A 17,057-nucleotide genomic window follows, 5' to 3' on the forward strand; every position below is an offset into this window, starting at 1 on the left:
AAAGAACCTCACCTCAGAATTCATCTCAGCCACTGGTAATTACTCGAGACCACACCCAGTCCATTATTTTACGAACTATGCCAGTTTGAACTTAGCCATATACAAATCAGTCTTGACCCTGTTCCTTTGGGAACTGCCAAACTGCCAGGTCAACCCATTCCTGAACTGGAACACATGCAACCGCTGGAATGGTTTCACCCTTAAAGGCACATCAGCCAGGTATAGTTCCAGGGCCACAAAACTTGGCATACCTGTCCCACATAAGGTGACCCTTTTGGACCCAGTCATCTCTTAAAAAGAAGCATTAGATATTTAACAAGAATATAGCAATGCCTCTGGATTCAAAAAGATTCCGACAAAATATTTGAGGCAGTGCAGGGGACCCTCTGCCCAGCATTAGAATGCGCAGTCTGCTTTGGGGCTCCCCTGTGCGATGGCATTGGCCTCGGCGCCATGTGGAGCAGAAACCAATGCCGCCGCACAGTTTACATTGGGCTGAGTGGTGGAAACCTTGCTTTCTGCCAGTCAGACCAGTGGAAACCTTATAATGGGGCTTTTAGGGAGACCGCCAGCTCTGTGGCGGTCTCCTCACTGTAAGCCTATCGGTCGGCTTATCTGACCGCCAGACTTGCAATGAGGCCTTAAGTATCTAGGAGTTTACATCTCCCTAACATTATGGAAAGTACAAGCTGTAAATTATGCCGTATTTCTCAACCCTGTCAACAACGACTTCCGAGCTGGCAACCTCTTTTCATATCTTGGTTAGGAAGGGCTTTCACAATAAAGATGAAGGCCATTTTACCTTTTCCATGCTTCTTCTGTCAAATCCTGAGAAAGGGCACTCCTAGCAGCGATCAGCAGTTTTATCTGGCCTGGTAGGCAGCCATGTGTCTTTGAATATGTCTTGAAAGCATGGAGGGAATTGGGGGGACCTGGGACTGCCCATGTGAACGGCTACTATCAGGCGAGCTCAGCTTTGGCAATTATTTCAATGAGCTGTCAGGAATCTGCAATTTATTAAAATACCTACTTGCTCGGGGCATGGCCAACCAACAAGGCCGGTGGGACACGCTCCTAGTGAGCTTTCGCCACTGGTGACATCCTTCAGGGATCCTGGGGTATCCGAGACCGTGGGGACCACCCTCCTGCAGTGGGATATCGCCCAGAGGGCTTGGCGACGGCTGGATCCCATTTTGGGAGCCCACGGAGCCAGCACTGAGGCAGTGATCGCGGGCCTCTGTTGAGCCGCGTGGGAGACGGCAGTGGGCCCTTAGCTCGCATGGGAGTGGCAGTCAGCCACACTGGTGGCGCAGCCGGTTCAGGGGGCCTGAGGTGGTGGTGGCGGCCCCCGCCGTGCAGGAAGGTTCCACTGGGCAGCGAGACAGGCAGCTATACCTGTTGGGGCTCCGGATGAGTTGGCGGTGTCCAGGAGGATGGTGCGAGGCCTGTCAGGTGCAGAGGCAGTGAGCAAGGCATCATTTTGGATTGTGCAGATCGGCTGCAGGGTCTACTGCCGGGCACGGCCTGGGAGGGCGGGCGGCTCCTCCCTCGCTGCTGACCTCGGTGAGCCTGTTGAATACGAGATCTCTAGCCTGTGGAGATGGTCACCCAGGATTGGAGGGGAGCCGGGGCGGCATCCTGTGGGGGAGCCGGGCGGCTGGCCGCATCCAGAGGATTACACGGGGGCCCTTAGGGCAGCGGTGGCTGGTTGGCACGCTCAGGAGAGGGTGTGTGCGGCGGTGGCACCTGAACCCCCAAAGAACTTTTTCACTATCTTATCACTTCCTCTTTTAATTTTTTGTTGGCCCCTGCCTGTGACTGCTTCGAGGGTGGTCCTCTGCTAAGGGAGATATCTGAGACCCCTGCTCTGGCCACAGGTGAGCTAGTGGTGCCTAAAGGTGTGGAGAACAGTGGACACTATCTTTGTGTTCGAGACCTTACTGGTGTCTACCTGCTACAATTGGTACTGAATCCTAGACAGAGCGAGGGGCGGAATGGGGCGACACAAGCAGACATATGCATCACAGGGAAACACCATGGATCAGTATATCACTCCAGTACCTCTCCCGCAGCCAGATCGGAGGTGAGTGGAGACGATATGAGGGTGCCACTGAATCCCGAGGAGCCTTCACGTACTGAGCTCTTTGCGGCCATTCAGGGCTCTAGGATGGCAATAGAGGGTAAGGAGGAGACGGTGGAGGTCAATCTGCTACAGGCGGACCTCTGGAAGATATCCGACAAAGTTAAGGTGGCGGAGGGCTCTATCGTGGGGCTACAGACAGAGGTGGGGACACTGCGGAAACAAATGGTGCAGGCAAACTCCACGGTTGGACCACTGGAGGCGAGGCTGGAGGATGCGGAATGGAGGTCCAGGCGGAACAATGCCAGGTTGCGGGGCTTTCCGGAGCACGCAGAGGGGTCCACCATGGAATCCTTTGTTGAGAACTGGATCAGAGACGTTCTGCAGCCAACTGGGCTATCTAGGGTTTTTGTGGTGGACCGCGTGCATAGAGGCCCTTGTTGCACCCTCTCGGCCCGGCACACCGCCTAGGGCTGTTATTGCACGCCTGCTGAACTACAAGGATCGGGACTGTGTGTTGTGGGCCGCACACAAGTCGAATAAGGCAATATATGAGAACTGTAAGATATCTATTTATCCTGATTACACAAATAAGGTGCAGAGTTCTCACAAGGGGTTCATGGAGGTCAAGGCGAAACTCCGAGCTAGAGCATTAGATATATGCTCTTGTATCTGGCACGCTTAAAAGGTTCTTTCAGGCGGGAGATCAAATTTTTTCGATCATCTGGAGGAGGTGTGGCGATGGTTGGTGATGTGGGACAAGGTAGCCCCAGGGAGGACGGAGGGAACTGGTGGCGTCACTCATCGGGCTTCTGGAGCTGAGAGCCCGGATTGGAGGTCACTTGACGCAGGTCGGCTGGTGGACGCAGGGACTGGCAGGTCTGCCGTGGACTCTCATCACAGAGTTGAGATACAGCAGGACGGAACTATGGCAGTGGTGGCTACTGATCTGGCCGGGGGTATAGTCCTGGGGCGGGGCTGGGAGCTGGTAGGGATCCTGCTGTAGACTGACTGATCTTCATGATTCAGGGTGCCGGCGTGCCTCCTTCAATTCTCCTCTAATTCTCCTCTATGCAGGGTTGGTGACAATGGAGAAGGTATTTCTCTGGTGGAGAGCTGCGGCACTGTCTGGTTCGGGTCCCGATGGGGTCTTATTTAAAGACTGAACTACACTGGCCCTCGGGCGGTGCCGCTAACACTTAGGTAACTCAGGTTGGGGGAGTAGTCACTCCACAACTGTGGTAGGACTTTCGACAAGGCAAGTTGGGGTTTAGGCTGTGGTCCTGGCAGCATTCACAAAATGGACTTACAGTATGGTCTTTTCTGGTTGTTTTACTGTATTTCCAGAGTGTGTGTGTGTGGGGGGGGGGGGTTGATGGGTAGAAATTGTCAATGTTTGAAGTTCAATCAACAGTGTGGTTATCAGAGCGAGATATGCAATAAGTCTTTTCCTTGTCTTATTGCGGGGGTGGCACACAGGGGGAGGTGTTCAACTGGGAGGAAGGACAACAATATACCACTATGGGTCTTCCTATTAACTTGTTGACATAGAATGTCAGGGGCTTGAAGAGCTACACAAAACGCTATAGAGTGCACTCTTAACCCTTAGGAGGCATAAGGTTCATATTGCTGGTCTCCAGGAAATACACGACTGATGAGGAAGCGCACAAACTAGCTAAGAAATGGCAGGGACAATTGTTTTCATCCTCCTTCTCTTCCTATAGACGGGGGTGTCTCTGTGGGTGGCTACCGGGGTTCCCTTCACTCATGTAGAGTGAGGTAGATGTGGAGGGCCGATACGTTATGGAGGAGGGCATGTTAGGTGGCTTACCTATTGTTATCCTCAATACATATGCCCTCAACACGGATGATCACTCTTTCCACACCAGAATACCTGAGATTTTGAGGGACAGTGTGGATAGGCCTTTGGTCTGGGCAGGGGATTACAACTGTGTGTGGCACGGGGATCTGGACTGCCTTCCGCCGAAGCTGGAAACTAAGGCCCTGATGGTGAAATCTCTCATGGAAGTGATGGCACACTTAGGGCTATGGGATAGTTGGAGGGAACTGCACCCTGAGGGCAGGGAATACAGTTGTCTCTCCAGAACACAATACTCATACCCGACTGGACAGGTTTCTGCTGGGTGGTCTCAGTGGCTCACAAGTGTTGGATGTCATGCATATGGGTAGCTTCTTGTCTGATCATGCGCCCATGCGGTTACAGCTACAATGGGGAGGGGCAGCCACCTGCACAGCGTGTGGCTGGCGTATGCCTATGGATTTACTTACTGATGCGGGTGTCAGGAGAGGGTGGGTGAAGCAATAAAACAGCATATGGAATTGAATTGGAACACAACAGTCTCGGGGTCTGGAGTGGGAGGCTATGAAGGCAGTCATAAGGGGTGCGTGCATAGGCATGGTATGTGGGGTACACAGACAATTGGAGTGAGATATTACAGATCTGGAGGGGAAACTGGGGGAAATGCAGTCACCGGATGCGAGAATGGCTGGGCGGGAGGAGCTCAGGTTAGACAATGAGGTAAATAATTGTTGGGATACGCTAAGCCGGACAACACTCAGAGGGTATAGGCAGCGACTGCATCGAGAGGGAGATAAATCTGGCAAGCTTTTAGTGTGGATTCTGAAACGGGAGGTGGAGGCCCATCCTATTTTGCATTTAAGGAATGAGGAGGGTGAAATGCTCACGGGGCGCACGGACGTCTTACGGGAATTGGCTGCGCATCTCCAGAGGGTATCGAGGGCTGGTGCTGTACTATGGGAGGAAAGCGTGGGGGAGTTTCTACAGCAGATTCGGCTTCCGCGCTTGGGTCTGGAGAGTAGGGACGCTCTTGAGATTACGACTACTGTAGAGGAGGTGAGTGAGGCAGTGGCTGCAACAGCAAAGTCTAAATCCCCTGGTAGTTATGGTTTTCCTGTTGAATTTTATCAAGCATTTTCCATATCATTACGGGAGCAGGCCTTTGAGGAAGCGTGAGTGTGTGGCATGTTGTCAGGGTACTGTATGCTTGATCCTTAATTCGGGGGTGGGGGACCCAAGTGATCCCTCCTCGTATCGCCCGCTTACGATGCTAAATAGCGATGTCAAGATACTTTGAAATATTTTAGACACCTGGCTTTGGGGTGATCCAGGGTCTGGTGCACAAGGACCAATGTGGGTTTATACCTGGTCGTACTAAGTCCTATAATTTGCGGTGATTGGCACATACTCTGCACAAGACCAAAGGTGTGGAGACAGAATTGGCGCTGGTGTCTCTCGACTTGGAAAAAGCCTTTGACACAGTTGAGTGGAAATATCTTTTGGAGGTCTTGCAGGGCATGGGGTTTGGTCCTGGTTTTTGTGCTTGGGTTCGGCTGCTGTATACTGCTCCAACAGCACAAGCTCGAGTAGGGGGGAGCTCTTTAATACTTGGGAAATAGGCAGGGGTACACGGCAGGGATGCCCACTCTCACCTCTTCTGTTTGCTCTGGCGGTGGATCCTCTAGCTATCTGGCTTTGAGAGGAACTGGTACAGTGGGGGATTCCGGTGGGACAGTCCACAAATGTAATTTCCATGTATGCCGATAATGCATTGGTTTCTGTACAGGATTCCCGCATTTCAGTTCCAATGGTGCTGCAGATACTTGATGTTTTGGAGGATGTCTCTGGTCTTAGGATCAACAGGAAGAAGTTGCTCCTGTTCCCTTTGGGGTCCCTCATTGGGGTTCCACAGGCTAGGCTACCTGAAGCGGTGCTTCTGTGGGAAGTTGAGAGTTTCAAGTACTTGGGTATATGGATCACTATTTCTGTGGCTGTGCATGATAAACACAATGTTGAGCGAGTAGTGGCGAGCCTGGAACGCTCAGTCTCCTTTTGGAATAGGTTACCTCTCTCAGTTACGGGTCGGGCAGCAGTGGCAAAGATGGTGTTCCTGCCCCGGTGTCTATACCTGGTCGGCGGAGCAGGGTGGTATTGTCTGTGCTGCAGGGGGATCTTGATGGGGGTGGGCTGGCAATTCCCAACATTAGATATTACTATTATGCAGCACATTTGCAATATGCTGCCAAGTGGATGACGGACGCTGATAGATGGGAGAGGAGGTTGTATGCTGGTATGTGCGATGGGCGGTCATTGCTACATATACTGATGTTAGGGAGTAGATCTGAACCCGCCACACCCTACCTGGCCAGGATCACTGCTGGGATCTGGGAGCAGGTAGTTAAACATGTACTCCGATGACCCCCTTTTGATAGGGAGCTGAAGATATGGGATCTGGCCCCATTTCGGGATATGGAGAGGTCAATGTCAGCAGAGGCCTGGAGACTGGGAGGATGTGAGGTGGCTGGGGATCTTTATCCTAATGGTGAGTTTCTACCCTTTGACGCTCAGGATCTGTTTGATCTGGGTCCTGGTCAGTTTCTGCAATATGCAGAAAATCGAGTGTGGCACGTGAGGTTTGGGCTGGTTTTCCGGTCGCTCCTAGGGCATCCTCTGTACTGAACGGTTTGATTAACTGGGGGGTGAGAAATGCACTTGATTACTCTGTTTTATAAAGCTCTGAGGGAGGATCAACCAGGTGTAATAAGCGTTGGACGCAGAGCATGAGAATCTGATCTGGGGGAGCCCATAGCAGATGCTGATTGGGATTTGGCTTTGTCTTTGGTGAGTACGGTGTCGTGTAATCACAGGTTCAAGCTGTTGCATTTTAACTTTGTACACAGAACGTATCTCACACCCCGTCGACTGAACAGTATCGACCCGAACCGTAGAGCGTGCTGCCCTGGGTGTGGTGAGTTTGGTTCTTCCTTCCTACACCTGGCCTGGACTTACAGGGCGGTATATGACTTTTTGCAGGAAGTGGTAGCAGTTACTGAGGAGGCCTCGGGATTGGGGTTGAAGGCAATCCAGACGACCTGTATCCTGGGAGTGGTGTGGAAGCAGAGGGGTAGGTGAGTTGATTGTAAACTGGCGCAGCTAGTTTAAGTACTGGCTAAGCATAGAGTAGCAATTGGTTGGATGAGCACTTGGAATCTGACAATTTCCAGTTGGCTACAAGATCTACTGGAGGGGGGGGGGGGGGGGATGCAGAGGAGCAGCATATGTGCCTGACACGAAGAGATGAGAGGGCACTCGCTGATGTGGTTGTTTGGGGTATATTGTTGGAGCGGTTCACCAGTGGGGATGACGTAAGCCCTATAAGCAGCGATGAGAATGAGGGGGGTGGGGATACACCCACCTCCCTATGAACAGGTGGCAACCAACTGTGGTTTTGAAATGCTCCTACATGCATAAGTTGTTTAAAGCCTGGTCTAGTAAGGCTATGGGTTGGGAAGGTGGTATAGAGGATAAGATCTGTACAGTGGTTAATGACCCTCTCGTGACTTGAACTCTGGTGTATATGCCCTCTGGTACTTTTACGTAATGAAGATGTATTGTCTTGCTGTAAACTACACTGTACTGTATGTTTTTGTTAGTTTGCATTTTTCACAAACTTAATACAAACAGTTTAAATATTATATCTATCTATATCTATCTCCCTGTCCATTGTAGCGTGGCGACAAATTATGGCAGCAATCTCATATTAGAGCTCGGAATATAGCCTCTCTGATTATGCCAGGGCTCATATTACAGTAGGGCTTGAATACTAGCACTTTCATGCTGATCTAGATACTGGGGTGGGAGATAGCAGTAAGCAATAGTTTCAAGGTTGGAATGCCTAGTACCTTTTAAGGGTTTTCACTTGCGCACTCTAATCATTTCCCATACTGAAAAGGTTGGAAATTTACTCCTGACAAGGGTAAGAAGTAAAATTTCTAGCAGGGCTGGGAAAAAAGTGGTTAAAGGGAAAGTGAACTTGTGAATGCCCAACAGATTTTCGCGTGAGCAAATCTACAACTGCATATATGCTCGTAATAAAATTAAATTCACAAGTATTTTCTAGGACTACGATTTCCTGGTCTACTTCTACAAATTCATGAAATATGCAAATCTGCACTGTAAAAAAATGTGGTCCCTAGTTGGCAGTGGTGTACACACTTGTCCAAATAGGGACTACAATCCTAATCCGTGTAAATCACACAAAATCAAAATTTTCCTGTGTCCACCCTCTGGTAGCTTGCCACTGAGCAGTCAGGCTTAACTTAGAAGGCAATGTGTGAAGTATTTGTGCAATAAATCATACAGTAACAGTGAAAATACCACAAAAACACCACACAGATTTAGAAAAATATAGGATATTTATCTAATTAAATTAAGGTCAAAACGATAAAGATACAATAAGTACAACTGAAAATATCACTTTTCCAAGATTTAAAAAAAAAAAAAGGAGTCTTAAATCTTAGAAATCAACAGTTGTCTCTTGGTTTCACAAAGTACCTGGTTTGCGTAAAAAATTACACGCACGGAGACCGAAGAAGTGGGGACACTTCAAAGAGTGGTTTTCAAGTGCACAAGTTCCAATTTCAGTACAATCCTGTCTGCCAGTGTCCAAGTAGGGGGTTTGGCAGTCCACTGTGTAACAGCAGGGCACTAGCCTTTGAAATTTAAGTGTCAGGCCCTCCACCCTCCCAGCCCAGGGAGACACATTCATTATGCAGATGAATGCACGTGTGACTGGGTGTCCTGTTTTTGTGGTTGTCTGGGTGAAATGCACAAGGAAGCTGTCAACCTGCCCAGCTCAGGCGTGGATTGGAGACAGGATGTAAGGCACAGATGGATTTTAAGTGCAGAGAAATGCACACTTTCTAAAAGTGGCATTTCTAAAATAGTAATATACAATCCAACATCACCAATAAGCAGGATTTTGCATTACCATTCTGGCCATACTAAATATGACCTGGTTACCCCTTTTTGATCAGAACCTGCCACTCGCACAGTACATGAGGGTAGCCTTAATGCTATCCTATGAAGGGAGCAGGCCTCACAGTAGTGGAAAATGAATGTTGGAGTTTTCCACTACCAGGACGTATAAACCACACATGTACATGTCCTGTCTTTTACCTATATAACATCCTGCCCTATAAGTTACCTACGGCCTTCCTTAGGGGTGACATATGTAGAAAAAGGGGAGTTTAAAGCTTGGCAGCACTTTTAAATGCCAAGTCGAAGTGGCAGGGAAAACTGCCCACACAGGCCTTTCAATGGCAGGCCGAGACATGGTTGAGGGGCTACTTACGTGGGTGGCACAATCGGTACTAGTAACATTCAATTTACAGGACCTGTGCACATGTAGTGCACTTTACTAGGGACTTACAAGTAAATCAAATATGCTAATTGGGAATGAACCAATGTTACCATCTTTAAGGGAGGGAGCATATGCACTTCCAGTGCTAGAGTCCTAAAAACAACATAACAGTGTCAGAAAAGTGGAGGGAGGCAGGCAAAAATGTTGGGGGATGACCACCCAAAGACTGTCAGGTCTAACATGCACGTATGCAAAGACCTATACCATTGGTGCACTTTTGTGATATTCTTTAAAAATTGGGCCCCTAATTAGGTCTGGTGTTAACCAAGATTTTTTGTTTTATTAAAATGATATCTCTATCCATTTATCGGCTGGCTTCACGGTTACTGATCCTACTTGCAGAACCGCTCCCCCTGAGGGCCTGGTTACACTGGCAAATGACAACAGGGGTGTGGAATTTAATAAATTATCTACTTGTCCATGGGACCAGTTGCTTCTTAAATCTACATGTCCTGTAAAACAAAACTACCTGTCCCTTTGGTGCCATGTGGTGCGGCGAAAAATTATGGCAGCAATCTCATTATGTAAGAACTCTGATAGTAGCCTCTCTGATTATGCCAGGACTACAGCATAGTAGGGCTTCAATACTTAACATTTCAAGCCCAACAATAGCAATTTCCTTATTTTGTCACCTTTCCGCAGATCTACATACTGGGGCTGGAAGGACCAGTAAGCAATAGTTCGAGGGCTGGAATGCCTTTGGGTCTGCAAACCTAGTAAGTTGCACGTTTTAAGGATTTTCACCAGCTCTTCTCTACTCTTTTCCCATGATGACAAAGGTTGGAAATGTACTCCTGACAATGGCCAAAGTAGAATTTCTTCCAGGGTTGGGAAAAAAAGTGGTTGGAGGGAAAGTGAACTTGTAAATGCTCAATAGATTTTCACATGAGCAAACTTACACATGCATGCTCGTACTAAAATGCAGTTCACAAATATTTTCTAGGAGGACGATTTCCTGGTCTACTCCTGTAAGTTCTTGTGAATTCACAAAAGCCACTAATTCAAAGACATACCATGGGTGCACTTTTGTGACTTTCTTCAAGATTTAGGTCCCTAAGTAGGTCTGACATTAACACCGACATTTTGTTTTTATTAAACTTCTATTTCTCGCTTTATCTATCGGCTAGCTTTACTGTGAGTGACCGCATTCTACTCTTCCACAAGGAGCATACCGGCACACAAAATTGTTTTGTTCTGTGCTTGGAACTACTGTGGCAGTCAGTGGCATAATGAAACTGGAGGTGGGGGGGCTGCAAAGAACATGGGGGGCCCCTTCAGACTCACTCATGGCAGGTGCTGTGTTGAGGGAGCCCCTGGAACGGGGGCAGAGGAGTTGCGGGCCTTTGTTACCCAACTGGTGGCACTGTGTGCTTTTTGAGATCAAAAATATTTTTTTTTTCTTTTTGCCAGTGCTGTTTACAATGGTGAGGGCCTGGCAGCTCCCTCAACAATAAAGCGTTACAAAAATCATGTCAAAACAAGACACACAATGACGAAACCAAAAGATTAAAAAAAAAAGGTCGGGTTGGTTGGCTTTGCCAGTGCTTTATTTTCATACTTCCCATAATCTTGTTGAAAATGGTTACACTAATTTTATATTAGGAATATTTTCTGGAAATACTAGCATGCATCAACACATTTTACTAAATGATGCTTCAAAAGAAGTAGACCCTAAAATGTCATAGTAGAAAAGGGGGGGTTTTCCTACTTGCATTTTTTCCTGACTATTTTATTTTGAAAGCAAAGCATCATCACTCAACTTCCAAGCTTCTGCAAACATTCGCATCTAATCAGAGAGCATTCTGAGAGCATTATACTTAGCCTCATATTGTTAAACTTTTCAAACTTGTGAGTACACTTTTTTCTTTATTGGAATCACTCTCAGTAGTGCAGTGTGACCTTAAAACATCTATTTACAGCGCTCATCCTAATAATGAAGGCTTTGATTAATGAACCATAAATACAAGTTTGAACAGCATTAACTTATGGACACACATATTACCTCAACTGCAGACAGTTCCCTTTTCTGAAAACTGGCAGCCAAAGGGTTTGTGCTGCAGGGGGTTGGGCCTACTTGTCCCAAGGACAAAAACATTAAAACTTGTTGCCCTTGACCCCAAACAATATGTCCGAGGCGTTGGGCAATAGGAATTCCACATCCCTGCATAGCATAATCCCCACATACACCCCTAGCTCTCAGACCCAAGTTTAGTGTGGTTGAAGACTGTTCGACATTTTTAAAAAGCCCAATGTGGGTAGGTAGGGTTGACCCAGTGAACCTTTACCCCATTGGCTAGAAGATGCCCAAGAGTCATTCACACTCACTAGATAAAGGCATAAATGTGGTATCTTCAAATACCCACTTCAGAACATTTCCTGGACCTACGGAGGATCTGAAGAAGACTGGACATGCTGTCTGACCTAAGAGGAGCAATGAAGGACTGCAACTGCTCCCTCTTGTACAGAGGACAAACAAGTGGCCTCCAAGGGTCATAAGGCTGACTTCCTGTTCAAGCTACAGGAATACCACTGGAGGCCTTCTTTCAAGAAGTACCCATCTTACCAGGGCCAACTGGACCCTGATGCTGGCCTCTGTCTGAACACCCTATGAATCTCTATGTGCATTCCCTGTGGACCTGGGGACTTTAGAAGTATACTCTTGTGGTGGACTGGGACTTTAAGGACTAAGTCAGACTGTAAAATCTTTGAACAGGACGAACCTGGGTGGTGTATCCAGTCTGAGCTCCATCATAGTCAGCCTCAAATTGAACCTAAGTCCTGGTCTACCACGACTGTAGACTACCATTAGCGATTTGTGCTTTCTGGTGCAATTTTTACTTAAAAAATTAAACATTCATATCCTCAGTTCCCCTTATTGGGTTTTTGTCATTTTTGTGTTACTTATTTAATTATAGTCTATTTTCTAATTTGGTTTGGGATTTTTATTGTATTACATTTTGACTTTATTACTGTTTTGGTACTGCATAAATACTTTACACACCTCCCTAAGTAAAACCCATTTGTTCTGTGCCATAGCTACCAGGGGATTGAGCTCAGATTAATTTAGCTTTGAGGATTCACACTGGCAAGCATCGTGATTGATCCTTGGGTGGATAGTCGCACACCCTAACAGTGATTTTTGAAACAACAGCATATGTTTTGCATTATGCTAAAATTCTAAATACTTTTGGGGTAATAAAATAAAAGCAGACAATACTTGAACCGAGGAGGGTAAGGGGAGCTGAAGGGAACAACAAGACAGACTTACAAATGCCTCTTTACTTAATTAGGTAAACAGTAAAACACAGCGGTATTATTGCTGTCAAAAGTGCAGTTGTCATCAATCTGTGTAACAACTGAAGTACATTCTGTTGGAGTACCTACTATCTACATCAAAATACAGTTAGCAGAAACTACGAAGCTTATAAACTAATTCTTCAGGCTTTTAATTTTAGATGTTCCTGGAGCAGATGAAGATCCTCCAAGAATTTGTGACAGGTAACCAAGACAAGCATTTACAATGCAATGGGACTCGCGTTTGCTCGAGTAAGAGCTAATGGCGTTGCAAATTCCTAACTGGACTTTTCTTGCAACATAAATTGAAAATTAAAAGTAAAAGAGTTGACATAAGCAAGCCGATTCAAAGTGCCATGGCCGCCATGAGTATGAGCATGAAGGAGAGACACAAAAGAAAAAAAGAAGTTCGCTCACAGTCAAACATACGTGCAATTATTCGTGTAACAGGGTTGATGGCCAAGGCGGTAACAAAACTCCCCCCAGGAGGGACAAGTGTAAAGCATTTACCAATGATAACAGAGGACTTTTTAAAAGCATGCCTATGAACAAGTGATAAGCCCACAGATAGATTACAACACGTCAGAGCGATTGCACACTCGACCTAAAAAAATAAAATAAAAAATAAATAAATAAAATAAACACACAAAAGGGGAGGCATTTGAAAGAGAAAAAACATCCAACATGCCAAAGCAATTTGAGGAAGCAGTTGCTCAAAAAAACGTTGGATGAGTTCAATATTCCATGTATAGGTAAATTGCTAGTAAGTATTATTAGAGTACCAATGCCATCTATATTTTTTTTTTAAATGTAATGCACTTATGTAATGCAGATAGGGACGGCTTTTGCCTTGTAAAATAAAAAGCACGGATGAAAAGTAAATTAGACCTTTAAATCTGCCATTGTACATATGAAATTTAACCAACTATGTCTTACCACGATCATTCTTCCATCTGCTGTGATTACAGCCACTGTTCCTAGCAATTTAGTTAAGGAATCCAGTTTCCAGTGCACACATTTAATATGCTTTATTGGACAATGTTAAGACCACAGACACATTACTGGTGCTTTGGAGTGGAGATTATCTTGTGAATCCCTTGGCGCAGAACTCTCCAACAATTGCTATGATGTTAGTTACTTCTAATCAATGATATTAAATAGGCTCCTCCTGGATATTTACACTGTTACAATAGAGACCACATCCATTAAGATTAAAATTGTGACCACCCCATGTAGCGTTACTGATAGTCTTTCCCTCACCCTGCAGTGCTGCACTCAAGAGACGCAGCTCTAGGTCCTGCTGCTATTATTCTTTCCTAAAGAGCGTTCACACTAAGTGTGACTGATATAGTGAAGTCTGAAACATGACGAATCTCTATGCAACTCAGCCGGACTGAGATTTGGGACAGGGGGGGTCTTGGTGCTACAATCCCCCCACCCCCAACCTATCACCCAGAAGTCATGTCAAAGTGTTTGTGTTTTAGTGTGCAGCTTTGCACAAGGTTTGGCAGGCTTGCACTCAAAAGGTCTTTGAACGACTAGTTTAATATCCTTCAGTGTTCAAGCTCTCTCTATGGCCTACTGGGCTGGGATAAACTTCCCAAAGTTACTTCCAGGGAGCAGGAGAGTAACAAGTATACCCTGAGCTACTCACTGGAGACCCTGACCTAGAGCTTGGCTGGTACTTGCACACTGTAAGTTAACGTGCTTTCAAGGGTCCCTATTTATGGCAAGCCACACTGTTGGTGGGTTGAGGGACCCTATTTGTTCGGAATACTTACATTAACTAACTTTTATGTCTGCACTTTCAGGAAGACATCTATGATTCATATATGCAACAAAACACCTTACAACTAATCCTGAAAACAACACACATCCATTTTTTAAGCAATTCAAAGAATAATACTTTCGAATGGCAGTTGCACGCCATATCTCCTAGTGACTATCCGATGTGACCTATGTTAAAAAAAACATGAAATAAATTACAAAGAAAAGAGATAAAACATGGCTGATGGCTCTAACCAGTGCTGATATAAATTAGGAACTAGCTATATTATACGCTCAGCCGCTATTCTAGATCTGGAATTGTTCAGGAACAGGCAACGCAGTGTGCCTACATCAGGACATATACAGAAAGAATACATGTAACGTGTCCTTTACTATGTAGATCTGTGGTGTGCAGGCAGCTATACAGCTCTTATTTTTCATTGCAGAACGACTGGCTGCTAGTTCCTTCCTTCATAGACCAATAGTAACTCAATTTCTAACAGTTGTCCTAGCTCAGAGTGTCTGGAAGGCAAAAGTGTACTGCTAGAATCACGCATCTTGCTAATGTTGTGAAAGAAAAGTACACAAGTAGGCAAGGAAAAAAAAATAAAAAAAAAAAAAAAGATTTACTAAATGTTTTGATTTTACTCAAGGTCTGTATTTATGTAAGATCTGTAGGTCTATGCATGCTCTATTAGATTGTGGGGTTTGTCTATATGACTTTACACTAATAAAAACGATTTACATAGCACACAATGCAAACTCTTTTTAAGCACATTTAAATCTATGTGCATATTTTCCAATGCAAACCATTCATCAACCTCAGAATACCAAATGACTGAATGTAAACCTACTGAGATTCAAACTCATGTGTTGCAGGTTTTATGTAGCTGTTTGCAGCTATCGGATAACTGACTAGATTGTAACCTTGACCTGCAGGTTACACTGCAAAGAAAAAGCTTTATCCACTGAGATAGCTTACATTGAAATCCATGACCTATGTACTATAGGTATTTTTCTGCAGTGGTAAAATTAGCTCTTTGAGCTATGTTATGTTGATTTATACCTATAACCAGACACTTACACACAACTCTCCAGCCAGAGCATTTACCACATAAGTGGCCTTACCAGTATTATACCCAGGCGAATTTATTGTTACATAGGCATAATTTCCTTCGTTTTTGAGTTATGTTTATTATGTGAAATGCCCAAACATTCTGCAATGTTGTGTAATTTTCTGTTTGCTAGGGGAAGAAAAATCCTATTATGGGAGCACAGGAACAATGCGTATTAACAGAATGTGAGGGGCTGTTGTTCGGGTCATGTGCTATTTAGCACTTTAAGTGTCCACCAAGTATGTATTTTGTAACAAACAAAATAAAACACTTAATGTCTGGTTTGCATGCAGTTTCCATATTGTTTTTGAAATTTCATGTAACTGTGCAATAGGAAATTAAATTAATAGTATATGCCACTAATTATACCCTCAAACGTGCTGGCTAAACATAGACATAAGCTACAGGTACCACAAAGTTTTTTTTTTTTTTAAATGCAGTATGTTTGTGATAATTAATTAAGCCAAAGCAGTTCTACCACCACGTTTTCCTTGTAACCAATATATTTGCAGAGCAGGTATTGAAAGAAAGAAAAAAAAAAAAAAGAGAATGAATACGCTGACAAAGTCTAAGCATCTCGTGGCTGCTTCCAGATTGGGGTTCCCAAGATAAAACGTTTCCATTTCTAACATAAAGCATACTTGTCTAGGACTGGCCATAGCCTAGTTTAAAGAAAAAGGAAAAATCTATAAAACTCAAATGGAAGAAGCACCAAAACCCCATTCTAAAAACTTGAAATACACTTGATAAAAGACCCATAGATTCAGACATGATATAAAAACAAAAGCTACTTCCACTTAAGAGCAGCTAAAAAAAAAAAAAACACTAGAAACATTTTAGGTATTTATAGACCTATAGAATACAATGCTACTGATGATTCCACAATCATTGCCCACAAACAAGACAAAACACACTGAACTGGCTAATTTCTGCATTAAAAAAAGATCCTTGCAATAAGAAATAAGATAACCGATAAGGCAGATACCCCAAATGCACTTAGATTGAAAGAATGCCTACTGATACTTTGACTTTGAATTCCCCTTATTTTAAAAACAACATGGAGGACGTTCTTGCCACAACCAAACCATACAGTTATCAACTAGATCAATTACCAATAATCTTGCCCAGTGTTGTAAATGGAAAAAGAGACGTGCTGGTACTCATTGAATTAAAGAGGTGGTTCTTTAATGTCTGGCATGGGTGTGGCTTAGTGCCTTTCGCCAAGTTCAGGTCACATGTGCAGGGCACAGTTGGTATTTGTTGCGGTTTTATATAACCAAATTTGACCCAAGGACAATGAAGCATTTTACATAAGAAGCAGACGTTTTACTGAAAGCATAATTTTTATCTGCGAGCTCAAAGTGCTCCGTCCTGTTCTGTAATCTCTTTGTGCTTCCAACCATGCCCATGTCACGTCAGTCACTTACATTGGTTTGTGGGCTTGCCTTTTAAAATCTGCTTGCTTTCATTTGTGAAAGGCATGCATACGTCATGCCTTTTCCGGTGTTTAGCCCACCTCCACAGCACCCGTAAACTACTAAAAACATTCTTGTTGCAGTG

General features: G+C 45.0%; 1 protein-coding gene across 1 annotated transcript in view; it reads right to left on the minus strand.

Moving 5' to 3' along the window:
- The window catches only part of LSM8 (LSM8 homolog, U6 small nuclear RNA associated), a 56,784-nt gene that overhangs the window by 37,691 nt on the left and 2,036 nt on the right, over positions 1-17,057 (minus strand). Inside the window, exon 2 of the mRNA XM_069228904.1 lies at positions 13,552-13,592. Coding sequence (XP_069085005.1) covers positions 13,552-13,592 — 41 coding nt within the window. The remainder of the gene's footprint in view (positions 1-13,551; positions 13,593-17,057) is intronic.

Source organism: Pleurodeles waltl, chromosome 4_1 (assembly GCF_031143425.1).
Source record: "Pleurodeles waltl isolate 20211129_DDA chromosome 4_1, aPleWal1.hap1.20221129, whole genome shotgun sequence".
Classification (NCBI taxonomy): domain Eukaryota; kingdom Metazoa; phylum Chordata; class Amphibia; order Caudata; family Salamandridae; genus Pleurodeles; species Pleurodeles waltl.